At 41.2% G+C, this 22,336-nt stretch overlaps 1 protein-coding gene across 1 annotated transcript in view; it reads right to left on the reverse strand.

The window, feature by feature from the left end:
* The window catches only part of LOC306737094 (copine-9-like), a gene marked incomplete at both ends in the record, with an annotated part of 123,782 nt that overhangs the window by 70,000 nt on the left and 31,446 nt on the right, over nucleotides 1-22,336 (reverse strand). Inside the window, 2 exons of the mRNA XM_079218797.1 lie at nucleotides 7,394-7,470; nucleotides 8,946-8,985. Coding sequence (XP_079074923.1) covers nucleotides 7,394-7,470; nucleotides 8,946-8,985 — 117 coding nt within the window. The remainder of the gene's footprint in view (nucleotides 1-7,393; nucleotides 7,471-8,945; nucleotides 8,986-22,336) is intronic.

The raw sequence follows: 22,336 nt of genomic DNA on the forward strand, positions 1-22,336 counted from the left end.
ATAGAAAGAGATTTACATCGGAGAGGCCAAGCGTGTGCCAGCTGATATGTGGGCTGCTCATTGATAGTCATTTTGTCAAGCCTCGGATGACTATACTATGTGAAGTGTTGGGTTTGGCTGAGATTAATGGCACAACCATGTCAGAAATTGCATTTGAAGAGCAAAGTGGAATCAATTGAAGGGGGCTGTGTGTCAAGAGATATCGGCGGAGCCGGACCCCACAGCTCAGGAGGGCAGAGAGCAAAACATCTATCAATTACGGCTCAGAGGGACTAAAAAGCCCTCCCGCCGCCCTCACCTGCACTATTCACTCCATCACTTCTGAGGGCAGATGACACTAACCACAGGGAAAGGGATGAACCAACGTGAGACAGTAGAGGGGAAGTTGATGGAGAGCAGCGAAGCCCCAGTTGTGTGTGGTGTCAATAAAAAGAGAGGAGGAAACAAAATCATTTACGGAGCAAAAAAAACAAACTTCTTGTATGCATGTAGGTCGCCGGCAAGAAGAGAAAATCTCACGCAATAATTTGTATATTCAATCTGAGCTGATCCTGTGAAGGTCACAGAATGAGAGGCTACTGTCAAAGAGGCACTTTATGCTAAGCACTGAAATAATTAAACTGTAAAGGACAACCCGAGTATTTCACTGGCCGTATATGTATATGTATATATAATAGTATCAGAGTCCTCCTCCTGTGTTCACAGACACCTGCTTTGCTGGTGGACCCGACGACGCTTGTTGCTATGGGTACCATTCAATCATTGCAGGTCATGGCTCTCTGAGATATCTCTTGATGTCGGCGGGTGGTACAATAAAATAGCAACAGTGAAATTCAACTTTCCATAGGGCTTCTTATCAAAGATTACTTTTTTTTAATCTGAAATGAACCTTCACTTGTGCATGATTCCAAACAATACAGAAAACAACTCCGCTGAAAATTGCTTTTACACAGTACACTTTAAACCCAAAGGACCTAAAAACCTATTTTCTCAATCCACATCCTACAGTAAGCCTTGGGGTTTTACACACGTTTGATGATCATATTTTCATTTCACATGAAAATGCTCTTGTCATGTTCTCGCTTGTGTTTGTGTTCTTGTTGCCGTTTTGAATTGAGCGGCTTTAAGTTACAAAGAGGCGGAGCAGCGTATTTCTGCACCCATCAGCATTCTGCGGTATTTCAATCAAATCTGACGATGGTTGAACTGGGGTGGTTTCACACACACACACACACACACACACACACACACACACACACACACACACACACACACACACACACACACACACACACACACAAATTAGCAGAGTTTCTGAATGTTCAAGTATTAATAAATAATAGTTAAGGACATTTATTTCTGGAACGTTTTGTTGTTGTTAATTTAATTGTGACAATTTTAATAAAAACTTGGGTCTGAAGACGACACATTTGAATTCAAACCAATTCGTCAGTAATTGGTGTTCGCCAACAACCATGTCATAGATTGTGGTCTGTTTGGAGATCCTAAATGTGCCGCTCACTGCACCTTTAATACGTCTATTTCCAGTGAGTCTCAGCCAAGTGTCAAGTGCCACAGCAGCCTCAGTCCTTTGAGCAGAACTAGACTGTGGAGTGCATCGCCAAAGTGCAGGAGGCGGTTCAGTTGAGGTCAGCAGGTGGGTGATTGCTGTTACCAGACCCACATTTCAGCCTGCCAGTGCTTCAGCTGCCTAAACAGAAGCGCGCGAGTCGTGACTCGCTGCTCGAGGTGGGTTTCCCTTCGTAATCCTGTCCTCCACGCTCTAAATGCCACGGGGCTCTCTTCCTCTCTCCGCCCAGCGTCTGAAAATAGATCCTCCTGATGCCATCTTGAGCACAGGAGAACAGAGACGGCTCACCTTGCTGGGTTTTTCAGCTGTGAACCCACTCAATGCTCTCAGTTGCCTCGGAAACCCGTCTGCCATTAAATGAGGATCAATGTACTTTTATAACTTCCGTATAGGCTTTCAGACGTCAAGTTGAAATGGATGTGTCGGCGTGCTCCCTCATTGAGAGCTTGTGTAGATACGAATTAAAGTCAAGGCCGTCATCCATGCAGACGCAGGTCTGTGAAATCAGGATGTGAATATCTTATTAGGATCCACAATGTTTCTGTCAGATGAGAAGATCAACGTCAATTCCATCTCTGTCAGAAATATATCCTCAGAGTTTTCTTCATGCAACGTGATAATAGTGTTTAAATCTGACAACCCGAGGATGGGGCGGAGATGTAGCCGATATTGGGCAAAAAACAAGCATCCAGTGGTAAAATGTCTGTACCTGGATCAGAATATTTGGGGTTGATTTGGCTGTTCAATACGATTTATGGTCCTTTTATCATCGGCATGACTTTCAGTAATGATTTGGACCATATTAACAAAGTTAAATAAGTTTCATTATAAGCTGAAAATATTCCTACACATGAGTGGGGTCCGAGGACTCAACTCAGCGCGTCAGGGACGGACGCTCGGTGTGGGAGGAGGATCCCCTCGTGGGACCTCTCCTCAGAACGACATTTCCTCCGCGGTTGGCTCGAGGTCGGCTTGGACAGCTTTACAGCACCCCTCAATTCGGCACCTCCCCGGGGTCGTAGACTTAGAGCTCGCTGTTAGTTGAAAGCCTGGTAAGTCTCATACAGGCACTAAAGAGCGCCTCGGTGTGTCGGTATCAGATGCTGAGGACCACTGACCAAGCGGCGGTATTTCAAGAATTGAGAGTAAAATCCGTTGGTTTGACGTGAACAATGTAGCTGCTTTATTGTATCTGGCTGGTTTACCAAGTGAGTGTAACTTCCATTCAGGCCGGAGTCTCCTGTAATCAATAACCTCTTGCCTCTTAGTAACGCAACCCACGTCCCTCCTGTAGCTTCACGTGGTTGGACCCAGCCAACTATCCTCCCCACACACGTACACAACAAAGTTAGAATCCAGCCATGGCATCCAAGGGCACCAGAGCCTCTCCCTCCCATTGACAGGCTGTCTGAATTAGGAGATGCTCCAGCGGGCTCAAACAAAGATAAATGAGAGTATCGGAGTAGCAGCAGCGATCAGCTTTGACAAACAGAGGAGGGTCTCGGACTGGGAATATAATTCATATGTGGCTGACCATTAGGTCTGTGTGTTTTATGACTCTGAAGAGGAGTTTTCCTTTCCCTGTTGGCGTTGTTTATGTTTTCATTTTAGCGGTGGGTTTTCACCAATCAATTATATTAATATACAGTGTGACATGGGATATAATTCCACTTTGGTCCTCATCCACATGTCCAATAACTCAAAATATGAGACAAAAGAGAATCGCTCATTAGTTTAAAGCAATAGTTCTACTGGCATAAGGAGTGGCATTGTATTAGAGGTTAGTTTTGGGATATTGGGGGTGTGTTGGGTGTGTCTACGTGTTCCTCAAAAACAAAATCAGCATGCTTCTAACACGCACACACACACACACACACACACAGGCTGCTCGATGACCATCTAATTATAGAGCAGAACCTGTGGAAGCCCTCCAGGCTCTCAAAAAGCACATAATCAAGAGGCTTGGTGAAATAGCAGCTTCATCTCGTGTGACGTTGTCGGCCTCGGGCAAACGCGCCGCATGCTGCTCCGCTCCAACCGAGGTGGGAAGGGAGGCTGTCACTGTGACAGACGTGCTGTCAGCAGCCGAGGTGATGGTGATCGATCCATCAGAAGCAGACAGGTGACAGTTCCCTCAGAACTGCATCTTTTCCCCAGTGGTGTAGGTATTGTAGCAACACACATTGCCTTGAGTTTCAAGCTTGTCGTTGGTATCATGACGGAGCCACTGGTACCAACCAGGTCCTGCTAGCTTGAGGGAAAGCGGTGGGAAATGCTTTAAAGTTAGGCAAAATCTTGGCGAGGGGAAAAACTGTCATTGCCATATTCAACCTATTGACCTCTTACTTCAAAATATGAAAATAAAAACAGGTTCTATGGTTCCCATGAGTCTCTCCTTTCAGACACGGACACTTTATGATAATCTCATGCAGTCTGTGGGCAAAAACCAAGCAGTTTTCGCTGGTGATGGTGTATTTGAATATTTCTGCATACTGGGTCCCTAAACATTCTTTGAATTGCTTGAATGGAGTTTGACTGGAAAGCTGAGACTCTTGTGGATGCAATGAGCTCAGTTGTATTCAGGTGTGATGAAGTCAGTCCTCATAGCTAGCCAATAAATATATACCATTTTGTGAAACATCACTGTATAAAATGACCTCTAGGATAATCACACCCACAAACTAGAGACTCGGAGCGTTCAGAGGATGTGTGGCTTTGATAGCTGCATTGATAATGAAGGGGTTATGAGCAATTTCCAGAGCAGAAGTGCTCGCCATCCAGAAAGAGATTCCAGCATTGAAAGAAGTAACTCCATCTCTTACGTCAATAAGTCTGACTAACTAACTAAATGTAGCTTAAGCGTAAGTTCAGTAAGGAAGACCATAGTTACTCGCTGGGTCATTCAGGAGCCAGGCTGTAGTCTCAGAGCAGGTACTCCATCAGCTGATTGGGGGGCGTGAATGACCCAACCTGTCAGAGCGTTTCCCTAAGCCAATCACAGCGTTGTTGTCTAACTTTAAATGGTTTCCATGAGGATGCTCGTCAGGTCTGGCACGTTCGTCAGTCGTCGCGGTGACCCAGCAGAGTAGGATAGGCTCTGGTCCTGGTCGTGATCCGTCCGAGGGTGACAGGCGTCGACCGGGTCGTGTCCTGGCAGAGGGGCAGGCGTTGGTCCTAGTCGTGCTCCGGCGGAACGTCAGGCTTGGACGGGACACGTCCGAGTAGGGTAGGCTCGGGACCTGGGTGAGGTCATGCACGTACTGTATTCGCCGGTCGGTGTGACCCGCCATAGTTGACACTTGCCGGTCTTAGCGTGTCCCTCCATAGTAGGTCACCTTCTCTTTCCCGGCCTTTCTGGTTTCGCGGTCCATCTGTGACCGGTCATACTGTAAATGACACCTCTCTTTCCCGGACGGACTGCGGCCTGCGGTCTGTCCGGACCCCGCTGTCACTCTTCGGGATCTGTTCGGATCCTGCTTTGAGTAGTGCAGGATTGTAGTCGGCACTATTAGCTGCTGCGGTCATTGGGGACCCCGTATCCTGTTCTGCGGTCCCTGGAGACCTTTCCTGTCTTTTACTTTGTTTCTTAAACCCCCTTCACTCGGGTATGGGGTAGTACGGGGGTGTGCTCCCCCTCACCCGGATACGCCGCGTGAGGGGATGTGGGTTGCTGGGGGGCTTAGGCTTTCGCGTGGCTGTAGGTTAGGGGGGCTTTATTTGGTCACGCCAAAGTAAATTCTTTTTGGGGGATTCTGCTGGCGCAGATGTCAGCATTACTACCCCGTTGCTTACCCTAATTCAGGATGGAGTCCAATCGCCAAAGACTTTGCACATTTCATTTGTAGGCAATTGTATTAGATCCTGTAATGAATTATGTTTCTCCGTAACTAGTCTCTCCTGATTGAACTGAAGAAAACATCCTGATTCTATGATTCAAGATACACGATCGGCTGCATTTCTTTTAGAATCCTAAAGTAAAGAACCAACTGAATCAACTGAAAAAAAAAGAAAATTATGTTTCGGTTCACCCAGCAGATGAGTTGCTACTGACGTTTAAAAGTGTTCTTTCATCAGAGTGCAATTATTGCATGTGATGGCTCACAGCTTTACTTGATGAGTAAACATTTATTTTGGGTCTTACATGATTTTCAGCCATTAAGGATATAAAGTGTCATTGTCTCAACAACTATTGGATTCCGATTGCCAGGTTTTGTACAGTCATGGTCCCCAGAGGATGAATCCTCCTGACTTTAATTTTGAGTAATATATCTTGGCAACTATTGAGTGACATGATACTACCATGAGATTATATGTATACATACAAACAGATGCCTATGTTATTTGTACATCTGTTACATGTATTTATAATCTAAAATTCAATACAATCATATATTCTATTATTTTATCTATTATCTATTATTAAGAGAGCAGTTTTACACTGACGTGCAGATTTTCAGATAAATATTCAACTTTGAAGAAATAGTCAAACATAATATTTGAGCGGTGTACATTTACGACAGCAATTTAAATCAACCCAACAAATTCTTTGGCACAGACAGAAGACGTGTAGTGAATGTACGTATCGGGCCGGGTCGTCGGTAACACTTTCATATCTTTCAATCGTTGGGTCGGCGGCTGAAAGAGCTTTAGAATGATGGAAGCTTTACACTTTAAGTTCAGTGAATAAACATTTACAAAAGAGTGTTGTTTTACAATGTATTTATATATATAATACTTGTTTTAATGTTTTATTAATAATAGCAATTTTCCTCTATTCAAGCTTGATCTCAAGTCTGTGTCTGGGCGTTTAAGGCTATTATCTTACACATTGTGATATCACGATCCAAAACATATGCATTACTAGGGCTGTACCGAATAATGTTAACATTCACATTGTTATTATGAATAACTTACAGAAACATTGCATGCACTAGGCCACCTTCTCTTGCCCTCTCTCTATCACTCTCTCTTTCAAACACACGGCAAGCGATGATCATCTCTTCATGTTTCCCTCCGAATGTATTGAAAAAATGCCTCAATGCCTATTTACTGCCGTTTAGCCTTTAAGAAAATACCTAACTGGGCGTTCTACAGCAATCTAACAGCACCATGAATTACATGTATAGAACCACAATAACATGAAATCATATTTTCCCCATTTTTTTGTGAGAACAAACATTCATAGTTTTATTCAAAAACCTCAATCAAAGCTTCAAACCCAAATAATGATATTCTATACTGCGCTACCCCAACATGTCACAGTGATTGCTGTGTGGCCTGCAATGCAATTTTGCCGTGGCCTTAAAGCTATGATCACATGACTGTTCTATTCAACACATTTGCTCTTTCATTTGAAGTTGACCAATGTCGTAGGCAATGAATAAATATTGAGCAGAATGAGCTCAACTGTAAACCGTGTGATCACACAGAGATGTGTTCCAGAAGAACGGCTCCTCGTCACCAAACACACACATCGCTGTTCCTAGCGGCTGTCAGTGTTGAAAACAAGTCCTTCCATTTGTAAATGGTCTAGTTTGACTCTTGACTACTCTGTTTCACGACATGGATTCTGCAATGTTTATTTGATACCAAACGTCGAGAATGTTAATACAAATTATGTGATTATTAGTGAATCTACCAATAGCCGATAATACATGTTTGTTTCTGTGTTTTTTGGATGACATCAAGTGATGTGTTTGAATGTTTTTTGGAAAGATCGATGTCCAGCACCATCGTTCCAGAGAGCCCTTGTCTGATATGCTGCTCTGATATCTGCTCACGTTTTGTGAATGCTGTACTTACGAGAGAGTCCTTTCCAGCCTGCTGCCAGTGGAGCCGATGATCTCCCCCAGCGTACAGAACATCTGACCCAAGAAGTCCTTCACAGAGGAGAGGAGCACACAGTTAATACTACACAATACCGTCCAGCTAGAGGCAATGGGTCACTTGGGGTCGGTTGGCAAAGTCACAAGGATATTGTTATAAACCAAAACTCTGAGAGAGAAAAAGAAAATAAATCAGATTTAACAGGGAGTGGTTCTCCAGGAGATCGTTAGCATGTCAGAGAACATGCTCCCATGCTTCTTGTGGGTGTTATTAGTGGGGTGGTGCCTTGTCAAGATCAGGCTTCCAGGATCTCAAGCATCCAACATGTAATTGGTTTGCATCTGTGCTAAGTATATATTTCACCAAACGTTTTTTCCACCTAAAGCTGCCCCTGAATCCAAGTGTACACATGCATCTCAACATCAGTCCATTGTTAACATTCCTGGAAAGCATTGAACAACGATGGGTGAACATTTATTTCATTGTGGAACAGTAACTCCCTTTATTCTTATACAAAAAATGCAAGGGAAATGTATTGTGTGTTTTTTTTTCATTCGTTTTTTTACGGATCACAAATATGTTCCTAATCTGTGGAAGGGTAAGGTGCAGATTGGTGTGGTTGGTGAGTCAGGACAGGACTTTCATCCAGATAACATGTTTAACAATGTCCAGCAAATAACAAGGAGACGTAATGTCAAAATACCTTCTGCTCATCCAGGTGGGGAGGCAGTAAGAAAAGGCAGACACAAGTTAGAGGAAAAGCTGAAAAGACACAATGAAAACATCTCAAGTTGATATCAAAAATTAATTCTAAAACACACATTAATGCATTACATTAATATGTACATGTACATTAATGATAAGTATTGCTGGAATCAGGCACTGCACTGATGTTTTACAAAACTGCAAGTTTTGTATAAATAAACTGATTTCATTTATAGCTTCTACGTTGTAGGCGCTCTGGCAAAGTTTGTGTTTTTTCAAATTCAATTTATTTCAATAAATTTCAGTTCATTTCAAATTCAGATTACTTAATAAAACTGGGTTTTCAGATGAATCAAAAAATAACTAAGTACATGCATAAACAATTAGTTGAATAAAATAGTTAGCTAATACAACATTTGGAGTGTAAAAACACACACATCCTAAACCAATCCCTGCCCTGAACATATATGGACACGCCCACCTCATTATCATATAGGCATTAAGAAAACTGGAAATGTGATGAGCAAAATAGGAGATATTTGGTTGAGAAAGGAGCAGATCAATTATTAACTAAAAGACCAACATATTGGAGTTAAACATTTTAAATGAACCAAGCTAGTGCCAAGCTAGAAATGAGACGTGACGCTTTGTTTCTCCTTACAGTACATTTCAATTATTCAGCTAACGGTATTATTTTTTCAGGACCTATTTAACTAATTTCCTTTCTCTTTCTTTCTCATCATCTCTTGCCAGGTTCAGGCCTCCATACCAGTTTCCACGTCATTGTGGAAGATATTAATAGAATTTTTCAAAGGCTGCTTACATGTTTTGAAAGGTTGGAGCTCCTCGTGTCCACATTGTACCTGCAATTGAACCAAAAACACAGGCGACTTTAGACATTTTAACTTAAGACAACAGACATCCCTAAAGAAAAAAAAGAAAAGCCTCCCCTGTGTATTATTTGACAGTTTGACAAGCAACACTGAGATAATGCAAAACTTTCCTGGGAATACAAAGATAAAAATCTTGTATGCCAAATAAATAATTAGATATGGTGTGCATAGGAGGGATGAATCAAGGGTGATAAATAAAAAACGTATGGATCTGGAGCAGCGTTGCTAAATAATGAACTCTTGGATCCAGATTGAATCCATTTCCTCTCTATAGTGTTGCTTCTCTCTCTTTCTTTAGACTACTGTTTCCCAGAGGACTTCCTCTTAAGTCCCGTCATCTTTGAAAAAGCATTCTTTTCATGTTTGACAAAGGCAATCCACTCGTGTGTCGAATACTATTACACAGACATTGTGTACCCTTCAGCTCCTCATCTCTCTCTAGATCTCTGGATCTATGGAGAGGATGGAGGGTGACGCCGAGCTCTGCTGATATTGTTTCACCTATTTTCAGATCTTTCTCCACTTTGGTTACGGAGCCATATATTTAACCCGACAGTAATTAAAATCCTTTCTCCAGCAGAAGCTCCAAGGCTAGATGGAGCTGCAGTATATATACTGTATATGTATAAGAGGTTGTTGAAGGAGTTCTTTGGAAGAACAGCACAGAGTACTGTGCTGAGCTGGCTGTGTCGACTTCACCATGAAGCTGCTCTGTATATCTCGGTTCTCAAGAGAGCAGGCGGGCTTGAAGAAGTTGAGTGACAAAGCCTCCGTGTCGTAGTGTTTGTGCTGAAGCCCTGTGGACCGGCGGCTCCCCTGTTAGCCAGGGGGCGAGAGAAAAGCCAATACAATAGAATATGACTGTCAAACTTAAAACATTTCAACAGCAGAGTCTATGTTGATGTCTAGTTGGCACCAAACTCCCACAGTTACTGAGGCTTTTTTCTTCCATACACTCTGCTACAGCAATGTTTGCGCTTCAAAGCGAAACAATAAGCGGGAATGTTGAGAAGACAGTTTGTTTGCGTCCCCGGTTCCTCTGCCTTGTTCTTCCTGTCCTTCCCCCGTCTCTCAATATTTGTTTTGACTTCTTTTCCCCCCATTTCCTATTACTTCCCTTCTCTACCCATTACTGTTTCCAAAAAAAAAAAAAAAACACATGCGGAATTATCCGACTCATTTTGTATTTACTTTTTGGACCGTATCTGTAAGCTCTTCAATGCCAAATCTTTTTTTACTGAACGTGCAAAATGTTCAATGTTCAAAAAAACCTTTAATTTCTCTATGATATTCTTACCTAGCTTCTAAAGCCTGATTAACATTTTACTGTTATATTTTGGCGATGCAAAGCACTTAAGGTTTAAGGTTAGAACCAAGAATTGAATTGAAACCTGGGACGAGACGAGGACTTTTTCAATATAAAAACAACAACACCACATTTAGAAGTCAAACACGTGAAATGCAGGGCATGAAGAATGGAAAACACGTCCATTATTCTGGCATTCATGCATGATTACAGGACAATTACCTCCAATATAGCCTTAGCGTCTACCATTTTGGCCAAAAATGAAATTACTATCTTGTTGATTATTAGACAGATTGGAACAAGATGGATCATTTTCTGGTACATGGATCCCAGAGAGTGATCCCCTGACTTGTATTCAATTGCCACTATGGCATTTGAAATAGCTCCCCGCTGCAGAGCTCCAGGCTCAGTACTTCCGGTGCTGGGACCCATAATGGAAAATCAGCTGTTTATCACACTTCCTTATCAAAAATGTACATGTACTGATTTTTTATGTGCAGTATATTGTTTTATTGTGCTTATCATTAATACATTTGAGTTTCCTACTGTTTCCTACATGGTATCTTGTCCATGCCACTGGACCTCCAGCAATAACACCGTGGTAAACAATACAACCTAAATATTTTAATATAACTGGAACTTAAAAAGTTAGAGAACAGAGCAGTAAATGATTTGTCCTAAGCTTTAAAAATTGCTTCAGTTAGCTATTGCAAGCGTGCAATGCTAATGTTGTTTGCAAACTAACGTTGATGTTAGCACAATGGAAAGAAATGGAAAAAGATTAATTGTATAATTTCATATCACATTCAACTTTGCTAACAAACTAACAAACTCAAAGTTATTCCCAAAATTGAGGTTTGTTAGTTATTTAGTTCTTAACATTACATAACTTTAGAAGTTACAGGTCAATCAACAGAGTGAGGTTGTGTTTCACTTAGTGTTATTAGTGGAGGTTGTGTGGTTTATTTAAACTAATAAACACATGCTGCCGTATGATTGTCTCTGGTGTACACAATTTGATTTCATTTAGCTGACGCTTTTATCCAAAGCATTGAAGTGCATTTAATCATAAGTACAAACTCAGAACAACAAGAATCAAGAAAGTACAATTTCTTCAAGAGAGCCAAACTACAAAGTGCTATAAGTAAGTGCCATATAAGTGCTACTAAAGTGCTTTTTTTATTATTTTTTTTTATTCAAGGTCGTCAGAAAAGATGTGTTTTTAGTTTGCGGCGGAAGATGTAGAGACGCTCTGCTGTCCTGGTGTCATTGGGGAGCTCATGTTTAGACGTCACTTCCTTCTCCAGGCTCGGGACCGGAAAAAAGCATAAAAATGCTCAGTATTTTGTCTGAAAACACCAAAGATATCCAATCGAAAGACGGCAAAATAAAAAAGACTATACAATGCCACAATCTTAACACGTCTGAAGCAATTACCGCCTCTTCTGGAAGATGTTGCCTCGTCTCCAGCTAGACCTTTCTGGTTTTGACGGAAATATATTGACAGGTATTGGATGGTTTCCATGAATTATACACATCCCCCATGATGGAGTGACAATGATTGTCCAATATTTTGGTTAATGACCAAATACTTGCAAAACTAATGACATACCTTCATCTGACTCAGGTGATGATGGTATAAATAACATGGTGCTCAAAACAATGAGCTCAAAGCACCGCTGTGCCTGAGTACTGCCTTCCTCTGCTTTATATGTGTAGTGGTGTAAACAGGTTGCTTTGTGCTCCAGGGTTTGCCTTCTGGTTCTGTTGGATGTGCTACCGTGAACTAGTGGTGAAGAAGAACGTGATGTGTTCAGGTCTATCTGGTTCTTTGTCAACTGAATCAATGTGCGCGCCTGTTTGTGATGTTGACGGATGAATGAATGAACTTCTCACCCCACAGTTTAACAAGTCTCTAAAACAGATGCCTGTGCGCCAACGCACAAGGGACGGGAATTGAAAAGAACAGGTTCTCGATTCCCATCCCGACAACGCACATGCAGCATCAGGATGCCAATGGCAACCCTAACTGTAGAGACCTGTTACAGACTTGTTTTTTGTTTGAATGTCAGTTCATTTCCAAGTGTTTGTGCCTGAGTTGAAAACGAGACTCAAGGGGACTCTCCTCAAATCAAAATTTTGAGGATAAATGTGTTTTTCGTGGCTGGTTGTGACACCTCCGTGGTTCTTTTCACCAAGTGGGAGGTATTGTTCTGGTTGTAAACTCTTGATATCGCCTACTTGGAATTGAAACTACAGTAGGAGGCTGACATGAACAGTGTTTCACACGATTATGTGTGTTATGTATGTTTCACACGTTAGTATTGCTCTCTGAATGACAGAGCATCAGTCTGTTAATGTGGAAGTCCTGTGCTTTGTACTCAACCCAACCATTCATCCCGTCATCCTAACTATGACTTTGTCCTGTAAATAAATATTATAAATATTATCGACCTTAATCCAGACAGCAATTATGTTTCCTCCCAAAAGTATTTGTGTGGTTTTATAAGACGACAAGGTTCCTCCACCTCACTCCTCGGTCTCGTACCTCTGTGATGGACAGGTCAGGGTTCTGCATGGGCAGAGAAGAGACCAACGCAACGCTGAAGCGTGACGGGACTGACAACTGTGTGCCGAACTGACCTGAATCAAGAATAGGTGGGAAAGCCAGTTTTTTAGAAAGAAAAAAAAAAAACGAATCCCGCACACACTTTTTCTAGCTGCGCCAATTGAGAGGGCATAATATGGTGGGAGTTATTTTAGAGAAAGAATACAACCACAGTGCCCACTAAAATCACTTAGACCGCCTGCCGCTTTCCTCGGTTCGGGCATGTGCCTAGAGTCGGGTTATAAGAGGAGAGCAAAAGCCGGGGACTAATGGAAACACTGGAATTGAGAGGGAATGTAAAAGAGCCACCAGCTACAGATACCACCAAGAGGGCCAAATGCAGTGCTCTCTGCCATTTAAAACAGTCACTCCACACACACACACACACACACACACACGATCATTATACCTCTACCCTCTGTTCTTTCACCACTAGTCTTCAAACTCCCTCCTCCTCCATTTCAACAGAAACCGCTCCAACCCCCCCTACACTTGCTTTGTAAAAATCTCCTTCTCCAGCGTTGTCAAATTGAGCACTGTGCCGAGCTCGGGTGGGATCAAATGAAATTACCACACAGTGCGATAAGCCCGGAGTGATGGCCAAATGAGATTTGAGTGCAGAGGAGCAATAGAGTTGCCGAAAAATCTAATGACCTTGATTTACATTGCGGGCGGCAAGGGAGATGGAGGGCTTCTCAGCACGAATGAAGGTGAACACTGATAACGGTTTATGTTTTGATACGGCGTTAGTCACTCTCATATTTCGCCATTTCCCTCGCTTCTTTTGTTGTTGTTTTTGTGTGTGTATTTCTTTGTGTAACCCACATGGTAATATTCAGATTTTCACAGTGTAAAACTGCACGTCTCTTGTGAATTGAAATCCACACATTTGAGCTGCACCAAATCAGAAAACATATTGTCTGCAGGAAGAAGTTGTTCTAGATAAGAAGATTGGTTATTGCAATTACTGGGTTCAGGAGGTCAGTGAAGGTCTCATGACCTGTGTCGCTGTGAAACCTGTCAATCGTCGGAGCTACCTATGAGTGGGCGGTACACATGAACGTACCTGTGATTGGCAGAGCGAGTGAGGTGGGATGTTGTTGCTTGTGTTTCTAGGCTGTTGAGAGTTAGTCTATGACCGGGAGCAGAGTGTGAAGCACGTTAAGAGAAGGTTTAACGCTGTTGGCTGTTGTTGTTGCATCGGCTACGGCCCACAGTGCCTGTGTGTTGTCCCAGAATGAACCACACAATAAGCAAGATAAAGTCTCGTAGCATTCCTGACCAAGGGTCGCTACAATATTATGAATGTTGCCCTCGAGACATTAAAAATGACTTTTCCTTCAAGCTGCCTGTGTTTAAAAATATAACTGATAACATACATGTACATTGGGGCCAGTCAGTGACTTGGATGAATACTAATACAGCATTATATTCATTTGGGATTGATGGACTGTTAATTAATATCCATGTTAATATGCATGAATTTCATTTAAAAAAAAGAGACATCACTTTCACATTATTTGCAGCAGCATTCACAATACTACTTTCTTCGTAAAAAGGAACTTCAGTATTTTTCAACCTGAACCCTATTTACTATGTTTTTGTGTCAAAGTGACTGAATACATCAGTTTTGTGTACAGTGAAAAATGAGAAAACATGACTTAATACAGTTCAAGCTCTAAAATGTGCCAGTCAAAAGACAGTCCTGTTTCATTATGTTATTAAAAGGTGTGCCACCTACTTTACCGTGACCATAAATACTAAAAGATCAAACGAAGTGTGTTAATGTTGTGCTTCTTCAGTTTCCCTTTGTTTAAAGTCCCTCGACTCCGACACATTTGTCCTCCTTTGTATCATTTTGTCATTTTGACTTTCCATATCTCTATCATGAGGGTTATTCTGTACACAAGACATCTATTTCCTGTCCAGGGAGACGGATCCCTCCTCAGTTTCTCTTCCTGAGGTTTCTTCCATTTTCCCCACTTAAAGTTTTTTAGGGGGAGTTTTCCTTCTCCAAAGCGACGGTCAAAGGACGGAGGCTGTCGTACACTGAACAGATTGTAAAGCCTCTCGGGACAAATCTGTGGTGTTGGGTTATTAAATGAAGTTGACACTAATGACAGCACCCATTTTAATTGCTTCAGGGACTCATTCACTTTTAATGACATTTTAAATGTTCCGAGACGATGGACAGCATGCAAAAATCAAACTACTTCATTTGTTTCACTTCATGAATTCCCGCCCTATGTGGTGCATTTCTCGTTGCGTTTCGCGCTGCATGTTTGCATTACACATCAGCAGGTTACAGGACTGTAAAGACTTTGGATTCATTTCACAAGCTGTGCATCAAAATGTGATGGTGGGCAGGATGTGATTCACACATTCACTTTGCATCCTAAATGAGGCCGCTCTTATTCACGGTCCGGTTCTGCAAACGGCAGAGAACGGTGTGCATATAAAAACCTAATTACACACCGCTGCACGCTGTGTTAAGTTAAGGTCTGATTCATTCCTTAAGGGTGCAGACACAAAATGTAGAACGGCCTTAATTACATTTTTCTACAATATGCAATGATTGCAACACCTGTGGTCTCAGTGTGATGGCATTAAGTCACTAGCACACATGGCTAGGTTTGAGTTCTTTAAGTATTTGTTTGGCTCTATAGTGGACTGGTCTGCTGGGTCTTTGATGAGCGCACATTGTTCCAGAGTCCCTGAGGCAGCTTTACTTTCTCCATTAGGTTGCACTCAGAAACAGTTTTGCCCGTCAGATGCTGTTGTATCAAACACAAAGACAACTCTCTCCGAACACAACTGTCATCTGCGGTCCTCCTGGTCCCTTCTGATACCTCTTTGGGATTCTACCACTTTATTGAAGACCTTTGAACCTGTAACATTAGTATGCTAAATCCCATCCCATCATATTTGGTAGGGCGGGTTGTCCATGTCGATGTGTCCGTAACCCAAAATTGCTCCCGTAAGAAAAATGCTGGCTATACTTAAAGGGTGACAGCAGAATCTTTCCTCCTGTTCCCTATTCTTCCCATGTGTTTGTGTGTGTCTAAGTGACTAATGGGGACAACTATTTTAAAAATTGGTCCAGTATTTACGCTGAGGGAGGCGGTGCGCTGCCATCGATTCAGAATACAGAAACCTCGCCGTTGCCTGGCGACAGACATAGCGGTAACTTCGTGCTGCATCTTTGCTGTCAACAAATCCCATAAAAGAAGACCAAAACCTGCCATGAATGTAATTACTTACAAGTATTGTATGAGTATCAAAGCCCGATATATCGTCTCCCTCTGTGCCACAGAACTCCATTGTTGTTCAAAAACATATTAAAAAACACATCCACAAGCCACACTGTTGCACTGGGTGACATCATGTTCCTTTATTACCATGAACACATACACACTGAAGTTTATTTGGACTCATCCCCACACACACACCGCACATCGGAACAGGAAAAACTCCCCAAAAAGAACAGGGAGAAAAAGGGAAGAAACCTTCGGGAGAGCAACAGAGGAGGATCCCTCTATCAGGATGGACAGAAGTACAATGTGTCATGTGTACAGAATGAACATCATAACAGCTACAACACATTCAATGCATATGACAGAAACATTCATTCATCTCCCATTCCTTATAAGACATCCCTTTGCTCTACATCCATCCATCTATTGTACTTCAGTGGGCTAAGAATAACCTCTGTGGAGAGGTGGGAGTTTAATAATTGATTCCCTCTACTGGGATGCTCTCTTTTATTGGAATCCCCTCTCGTGACCCCATATCAGGGAGACCACAGCAGTCTCCTGGTGCAATCCATATCTGTGCCACGCTGAAAACAGACCACACACACATTTATTCATGTTTCCAAGACATTGTTTTCTCCATTCTTGTTGCGTTGTGTCACCAACGACGGATATCAGTGCAGGGGAAGTTTTTCCTGATCCGAGGTCCCGGGACAGGGATGTCATGTGTACAGATTGTAAAGCCCTCCGAGGCAAACTTGTATTTGTGATGTTGGGCTATATCAAATAAACTGAATTGAATTGAATTAAAAGATAGAGAAGTAACCAACAAAAAGGATATTTTATCACCATATTACTGACAACGAACTTGTTATAAAGTCATGAGATTATTCAATGAGTCATTACTATGAATGTTGATAGTTAATCAATGATCAGTTCATGACCAGCTGAATAATATATTTATTGTGAACGTGTGGAAAACACCAGCTGTGCCACTTGTATCCCTTCATCCAAGGTGCTGAGGAGCCTCCACTAAGCACCTAAAACCTACGAGCCGTGATGGCGATGGTGATAAGTTCCTGTTCATTAAGCAGGACACCTCACTGACTAAACTAAACAATGACAAATGGATCTCCAGCCGTGAAAATCCCTCACGGTTGCTTCATGCTCGATTTGTGTGTGATGCTCTTGGGCGGACCGATTGAAACAAGTAAAATATTCCTTGGGACGGACCGGAATGCTCTGGGTAGCTGGGAGCCAAAAACATGTCATGTGAACGGCCCCTAGAGTTGGACATTGGAGGTGACGAGTTGCAAGCGAGCAATTACATTACAACCCGTTTAGCAGCTGCCATCTGCAGGGTTCTCCCTCCAGACTGGTTCAGGCTGAAACATACTGAAGTTACCCTGAAGTATTTGATATTAAATGCCCAGCACGGTAAAAGGTGTTTTACCTCGGTGATGTGTTGGAGGTGTTTTGATTCACACATTCTTCCTGCAGCAACACAATCCATACAATGCTGATCTATGAACAACAAGTGTTGCAGTTTGCATAGAACTCGACCCTCACCATGTCGGTACAGCCCAGAATTGTGTGACTACTTTTGTGTTTATTTTCATTAAAAGATCTGCAGGGCAGATCTGTAGTCCCAATGACACAGGTGACTAGTGGTGTAACGGACTACTGTAGATCCGAGATCCATAAAGATCCCCACTCAATTACACAGTTTAACATGAACCATCACAGTGTGAAAAAAAGTTTTACTGAAGATCGTTATCTGACAATTCTCAGTAAAATGTGAGATCAGGACATTATTTATGCTTTTCTGGTCTGATCTCTGATAATGTTGCATTGTAAAACAACCAACCGGTGTTTAAATTGAGAGGAGAGCTAGTAACGCTAGCAGCACCGCTAACGGTCAGTGAATGAAGGTCATGTTCTTTACATTATGATGCGTTCAGGCTCTGTTCAGTGAAAATGTATATTGGGCAGAGGCAAATTATAACGTTATCATGATCTGGTAAATCAGTGTTGGTGAGAAGCTGCGATAAATCCAGTCGTTTGAAGGAGATGTGAGATGTTCTATGACAAGATTTGTTTTAATCCATACCACAAAAACAAAAGCATTTCCGTATTTAAATTGTGCTTTTATAAAGAAAAAAAAACATTTAAAAATATATATATAACAAAGTAAAAGGATAACATTTAGAATTGTTGATGGTTTCCAGACTTCAGAGTGTTGAAATTATTTTGGGACTGTGGCAAAAACAAATATTCTGGATCCTTGTAGACCAGCTGCTGTAAGTAATCAAACAGCAAAGTGATCTGTGTGCCAACCTGGATCATTAATGATCAACAATTAGTATCGGCGGCAAAAAAAACAGGATGAGGGATCTGTAAAAGTTATATTTGCTCCCTTTTTTGTGCTGATCTGATCCGTGACTAAAATTGTGTCTTGTCCTGTCTCAACTTAGATAAATATAATAATAATAATTCATAATATAAATATGATGCTGAATTGTACACTTAGTTGTTGTACCGTTCAGTGTTGAACTGTTGTAATGTTTGGATAATCTATAGATGAATGAAGTGAAATAAGAGGAATGTTACTCACCTGTAAATTATATAGTTTTTGGAATTCCTTGTGTTGTTAATGTGTTTGTTTATGTTTTGTATTAAATGTTTGGATGAAATCTGGAAGATGAACTGAGCAGGTTGCCTTCATCTCTTCTGGGCTTTACACCAGCTGCATTCCCCTAATAATCATTGCTGCTGTAGAGCCAACTTATAACATATGCACATACTAAAAGAGATGCTGAATAATTAAAATCAGACTAAATTCCTGTCAAGAGATTGGGGCGGGCCATTTCATTTTGGGGAATTTAAGATTGGGGTCATTTTAGTCGGAACCGCCGATAAGGACCCCAACTGATGAGAGAACCTTCTTTTCTAATTCGTAAAACTAATAATACAAATAACTTTGCTGAAGGCCAAGAACCATTTTGAGTGACATTAATTGCATTCTGTTTTATTTATTTATGATTCATACACCTCATATTTCCTTAAGCTGTTCTGCGTCACATAAATTGTTTGAAAAAGCTTTCATCAAGGGAAAACGTGTTTTTGGATTTGATAAGCTTGAAATGATTAATCAACGATCCATCCTCAACATTCGGTACAAAGCGTTCCAGACCACTTTCACTCCTGGTTGAGCACTTTGTGGAACGCCATTAGTAATTCAGGGGCAATGTTCATTACTTAAATCAAATGTGTTCTGCAAAACCGGCATAAAGCACCAGTAAACAATTGATTTGATGAAGGAATCCTTTCCTCCTCACTGAAGTGAAAATACAGAATATAAAGCATGCATTCAGAGTTCTGCACCACAACAGTAACAAAAGATGTGCCTTTGGATTCAGGAAACACCTACAATAGCTACCAAAACTAATGATGCACAACCCTTTAGAGGGAGGGAGGGTGTGTGTGTGTGTGTGTGTGTGTGTGTTGCTATTGTGTCTGTACTACTTAATAATTCAGCATTAATGATTTACTTTGTCAGAAGATTAAGACGGATCCCAGAGGAGGAAGCTTCAAGCTCGACCCTCAATGCCGTGAAAAACCTCCACTGACTTATTGACTAGGTAGACTCCTATGCAGGCAGATAAGAACAATTGATTTTCAGATTTTCATTTCCAGCTCATTCTTTTTCTCCTAATTCAATTTGAATGGCTCTGGGAACACTGCAGCCTTATTTGAAATGACTATTTACAGTCGTGTCACTCAACAAGTTATGCTTTGCCTTTGTCTCACTGCCGCCCCAAATCTACGATAGTGACACAGATTCAAGCTCAAAGGTGTTCACGCTCAACGCGCGGCCGAAACCAGGGCGTTCAAACAAAATTCACGTGAAGATGCAAGAAGACGACGAGTCTAACGGCAAAACGCCATAAACCAACCTCCACAATGACGAGGAGGGCGTGTAATCATCTGTAAACTCTTATCTCATATTCATAAACTACTGCATTGTCTTTGTACAAGCCCTGTACAGAAGCAATAAATAGCATAAAGAAACAAAGGTTGAATATCCTGTAGACTATTTGATTTGGCTGCAAAATATCAGAATCAGAATCAGAATCAGAAAAACTTTATTTATCCCCGAGGGGTAATTAAGAAGGCAAAGAGCGGCATATAAAGAGATTAAGAAACAAATAAAGAAATTAAGAAACAAACAATAATGGATGAAGACAAGGATAGGAAAGAATTATACACACACGCAAAGATGAGGAGGTTCTATGATAAATAAAAGGTGCAGGTGAATGATAAGGTGCAAGTAAATATAAGTGAAAAAAATAAAAATACAGTTATATATAAATAATAATAAATAATATAATAATAATAATAATAATAATAATAATATAATAATATAAATATTATAAATATTTACTCAAATGGCCTCCTACTAACTGGCCTCCTTAATCTCTAGACATGTAAATAGTGTTTTTATCAGTGAATAAGTTGTGACAGTTGCGTCTGAAAAGCTCTGATCGCGCATGGCAAGTTACATTCATTTTCTGGCTAACCCTAACCTTCACTGCGGCGAGTATAAACTAAGCTTTGGTCTCAAGCCTGAACCCTGCGTTACCTCCTGTAGGAGAACGAGTAACATCACCTTTTCAGCATCTTGCATGACTTGTTACCAAAGATTCGGTTTTCGTGACATTGCAAATTTCTAATATCACTCTGATAGTCTATAGACACCGGAAAGTGAAGTAATCACAGAGCCGCTGGTTAACTACCCTAGCTAGAGCGCTAACACATTTGAATGTCAAAGTTCACAAAAGGTAAACCTGACATGAAAACATTGTGCAGGTTTAACAGGCGTCTGTCCATTTAAATTAACCAGGCAATCTCAATGTATTCCATGAAAAAATGAGGCTGCCATTATTATATATTTTCCTTATTTTCAACAAATCCAATAAAAAGGCCAAAACAAAGAATGTGTGGATGGGTCCAGTCACCACTCTATACTCTCTGTCTTCTAAATTTTAAAAAGGAATTCAATAACGGTCAATATATGGGTTCATGGGGAGATGTCCTCAGGGTCAATATACTCTGGCATTTTTTTAATGGGTCCCTGAATGGGAAAAATATCTGATCCTGGCTTTATTGAACTCAGCGCTGCTCTCCGTTACCGCGGGCTACAGAGTGAGCATTTCACCGCACATGGGAGAGAAAAGTAAATTGTGTGAAAGATTAAAAATATGATTTGGGCTCACAGGTGCTCGTGCCTGAAGTTGACAAATACATGGATTTGCAAAACCAGACCTCTGTCTCTGTCCCTGTCTTGAAGAAGAGAGACTTCTAAAGGCCACCGCTGTCTATAACAGGACCAAATAAAAATAATAGGTAACACTTTATAATAACTGCACGCTATGGAGCATTATATAATACTTCATTTACAAATGCTGAATCCATCATTTATGAAGTGTGGAACAATGCTTTATAAATGATGAATTAAGTGTTTACTCATACTTAACTAATGTTTCATAGCTTGCAGTTATTATAAAGTGTTTCCAACATTTCTTGTAGAAAATATACATTTCTAAAATGTAAAAAGATTGTGTGACAACTCACTATTTAATTTGGTTATCCTTGAGTCTACAATGCAGTGGGGCGCACATGATCAGGATTACAGGGGTGAGACGGAGTACTATTTGAAACTTACCTTGAACTTGCAGTAAATACAGGGGTTTAAAAGCCTTCATCCCTTTCCCTTTTTACTTTACACAATTATTTATAGTACAAATCATTGTCAGGCCAAAATAAGAGAAGGCTGATTGCAGAAGACAATTAGCACTGCTGCTAAATAAAAATCCCCCAAACGCATTCAACTTCACTTTACCTTAACTCTAAGCAGCCAGAGTCGAGGATTAGCTCGGATTACAGAGCCAACACCCCCAGATATTGCATTTCAAAGGGTTAATGAAAACGCAACTCCTGGCATTTGCTCAAAATGTTCCTCACAACTGTTTTGGAAGAAGGAAACAACGGGAGGAACAGGCGAACCAGCTTTGTGAAAAAAGAAAAGTTGTAATAATCTAATTCATGTGAAGAGTGGTTTATGTGGATTACAAAAAGTACTGGATAAATGTATAG

Source organism: Taurulus bubalis, assembly GCF_910589615.1.
Source record: "Taurulus bubalis genome assembly, chromosome: 5".
Taxonomy (NCBI): domain Eukaryota; kingdom Metazoa; phylum Chordata; class Actinopteri; order Perciformes; family Cottidae; genus Taurulus; species Taurulus bubalis.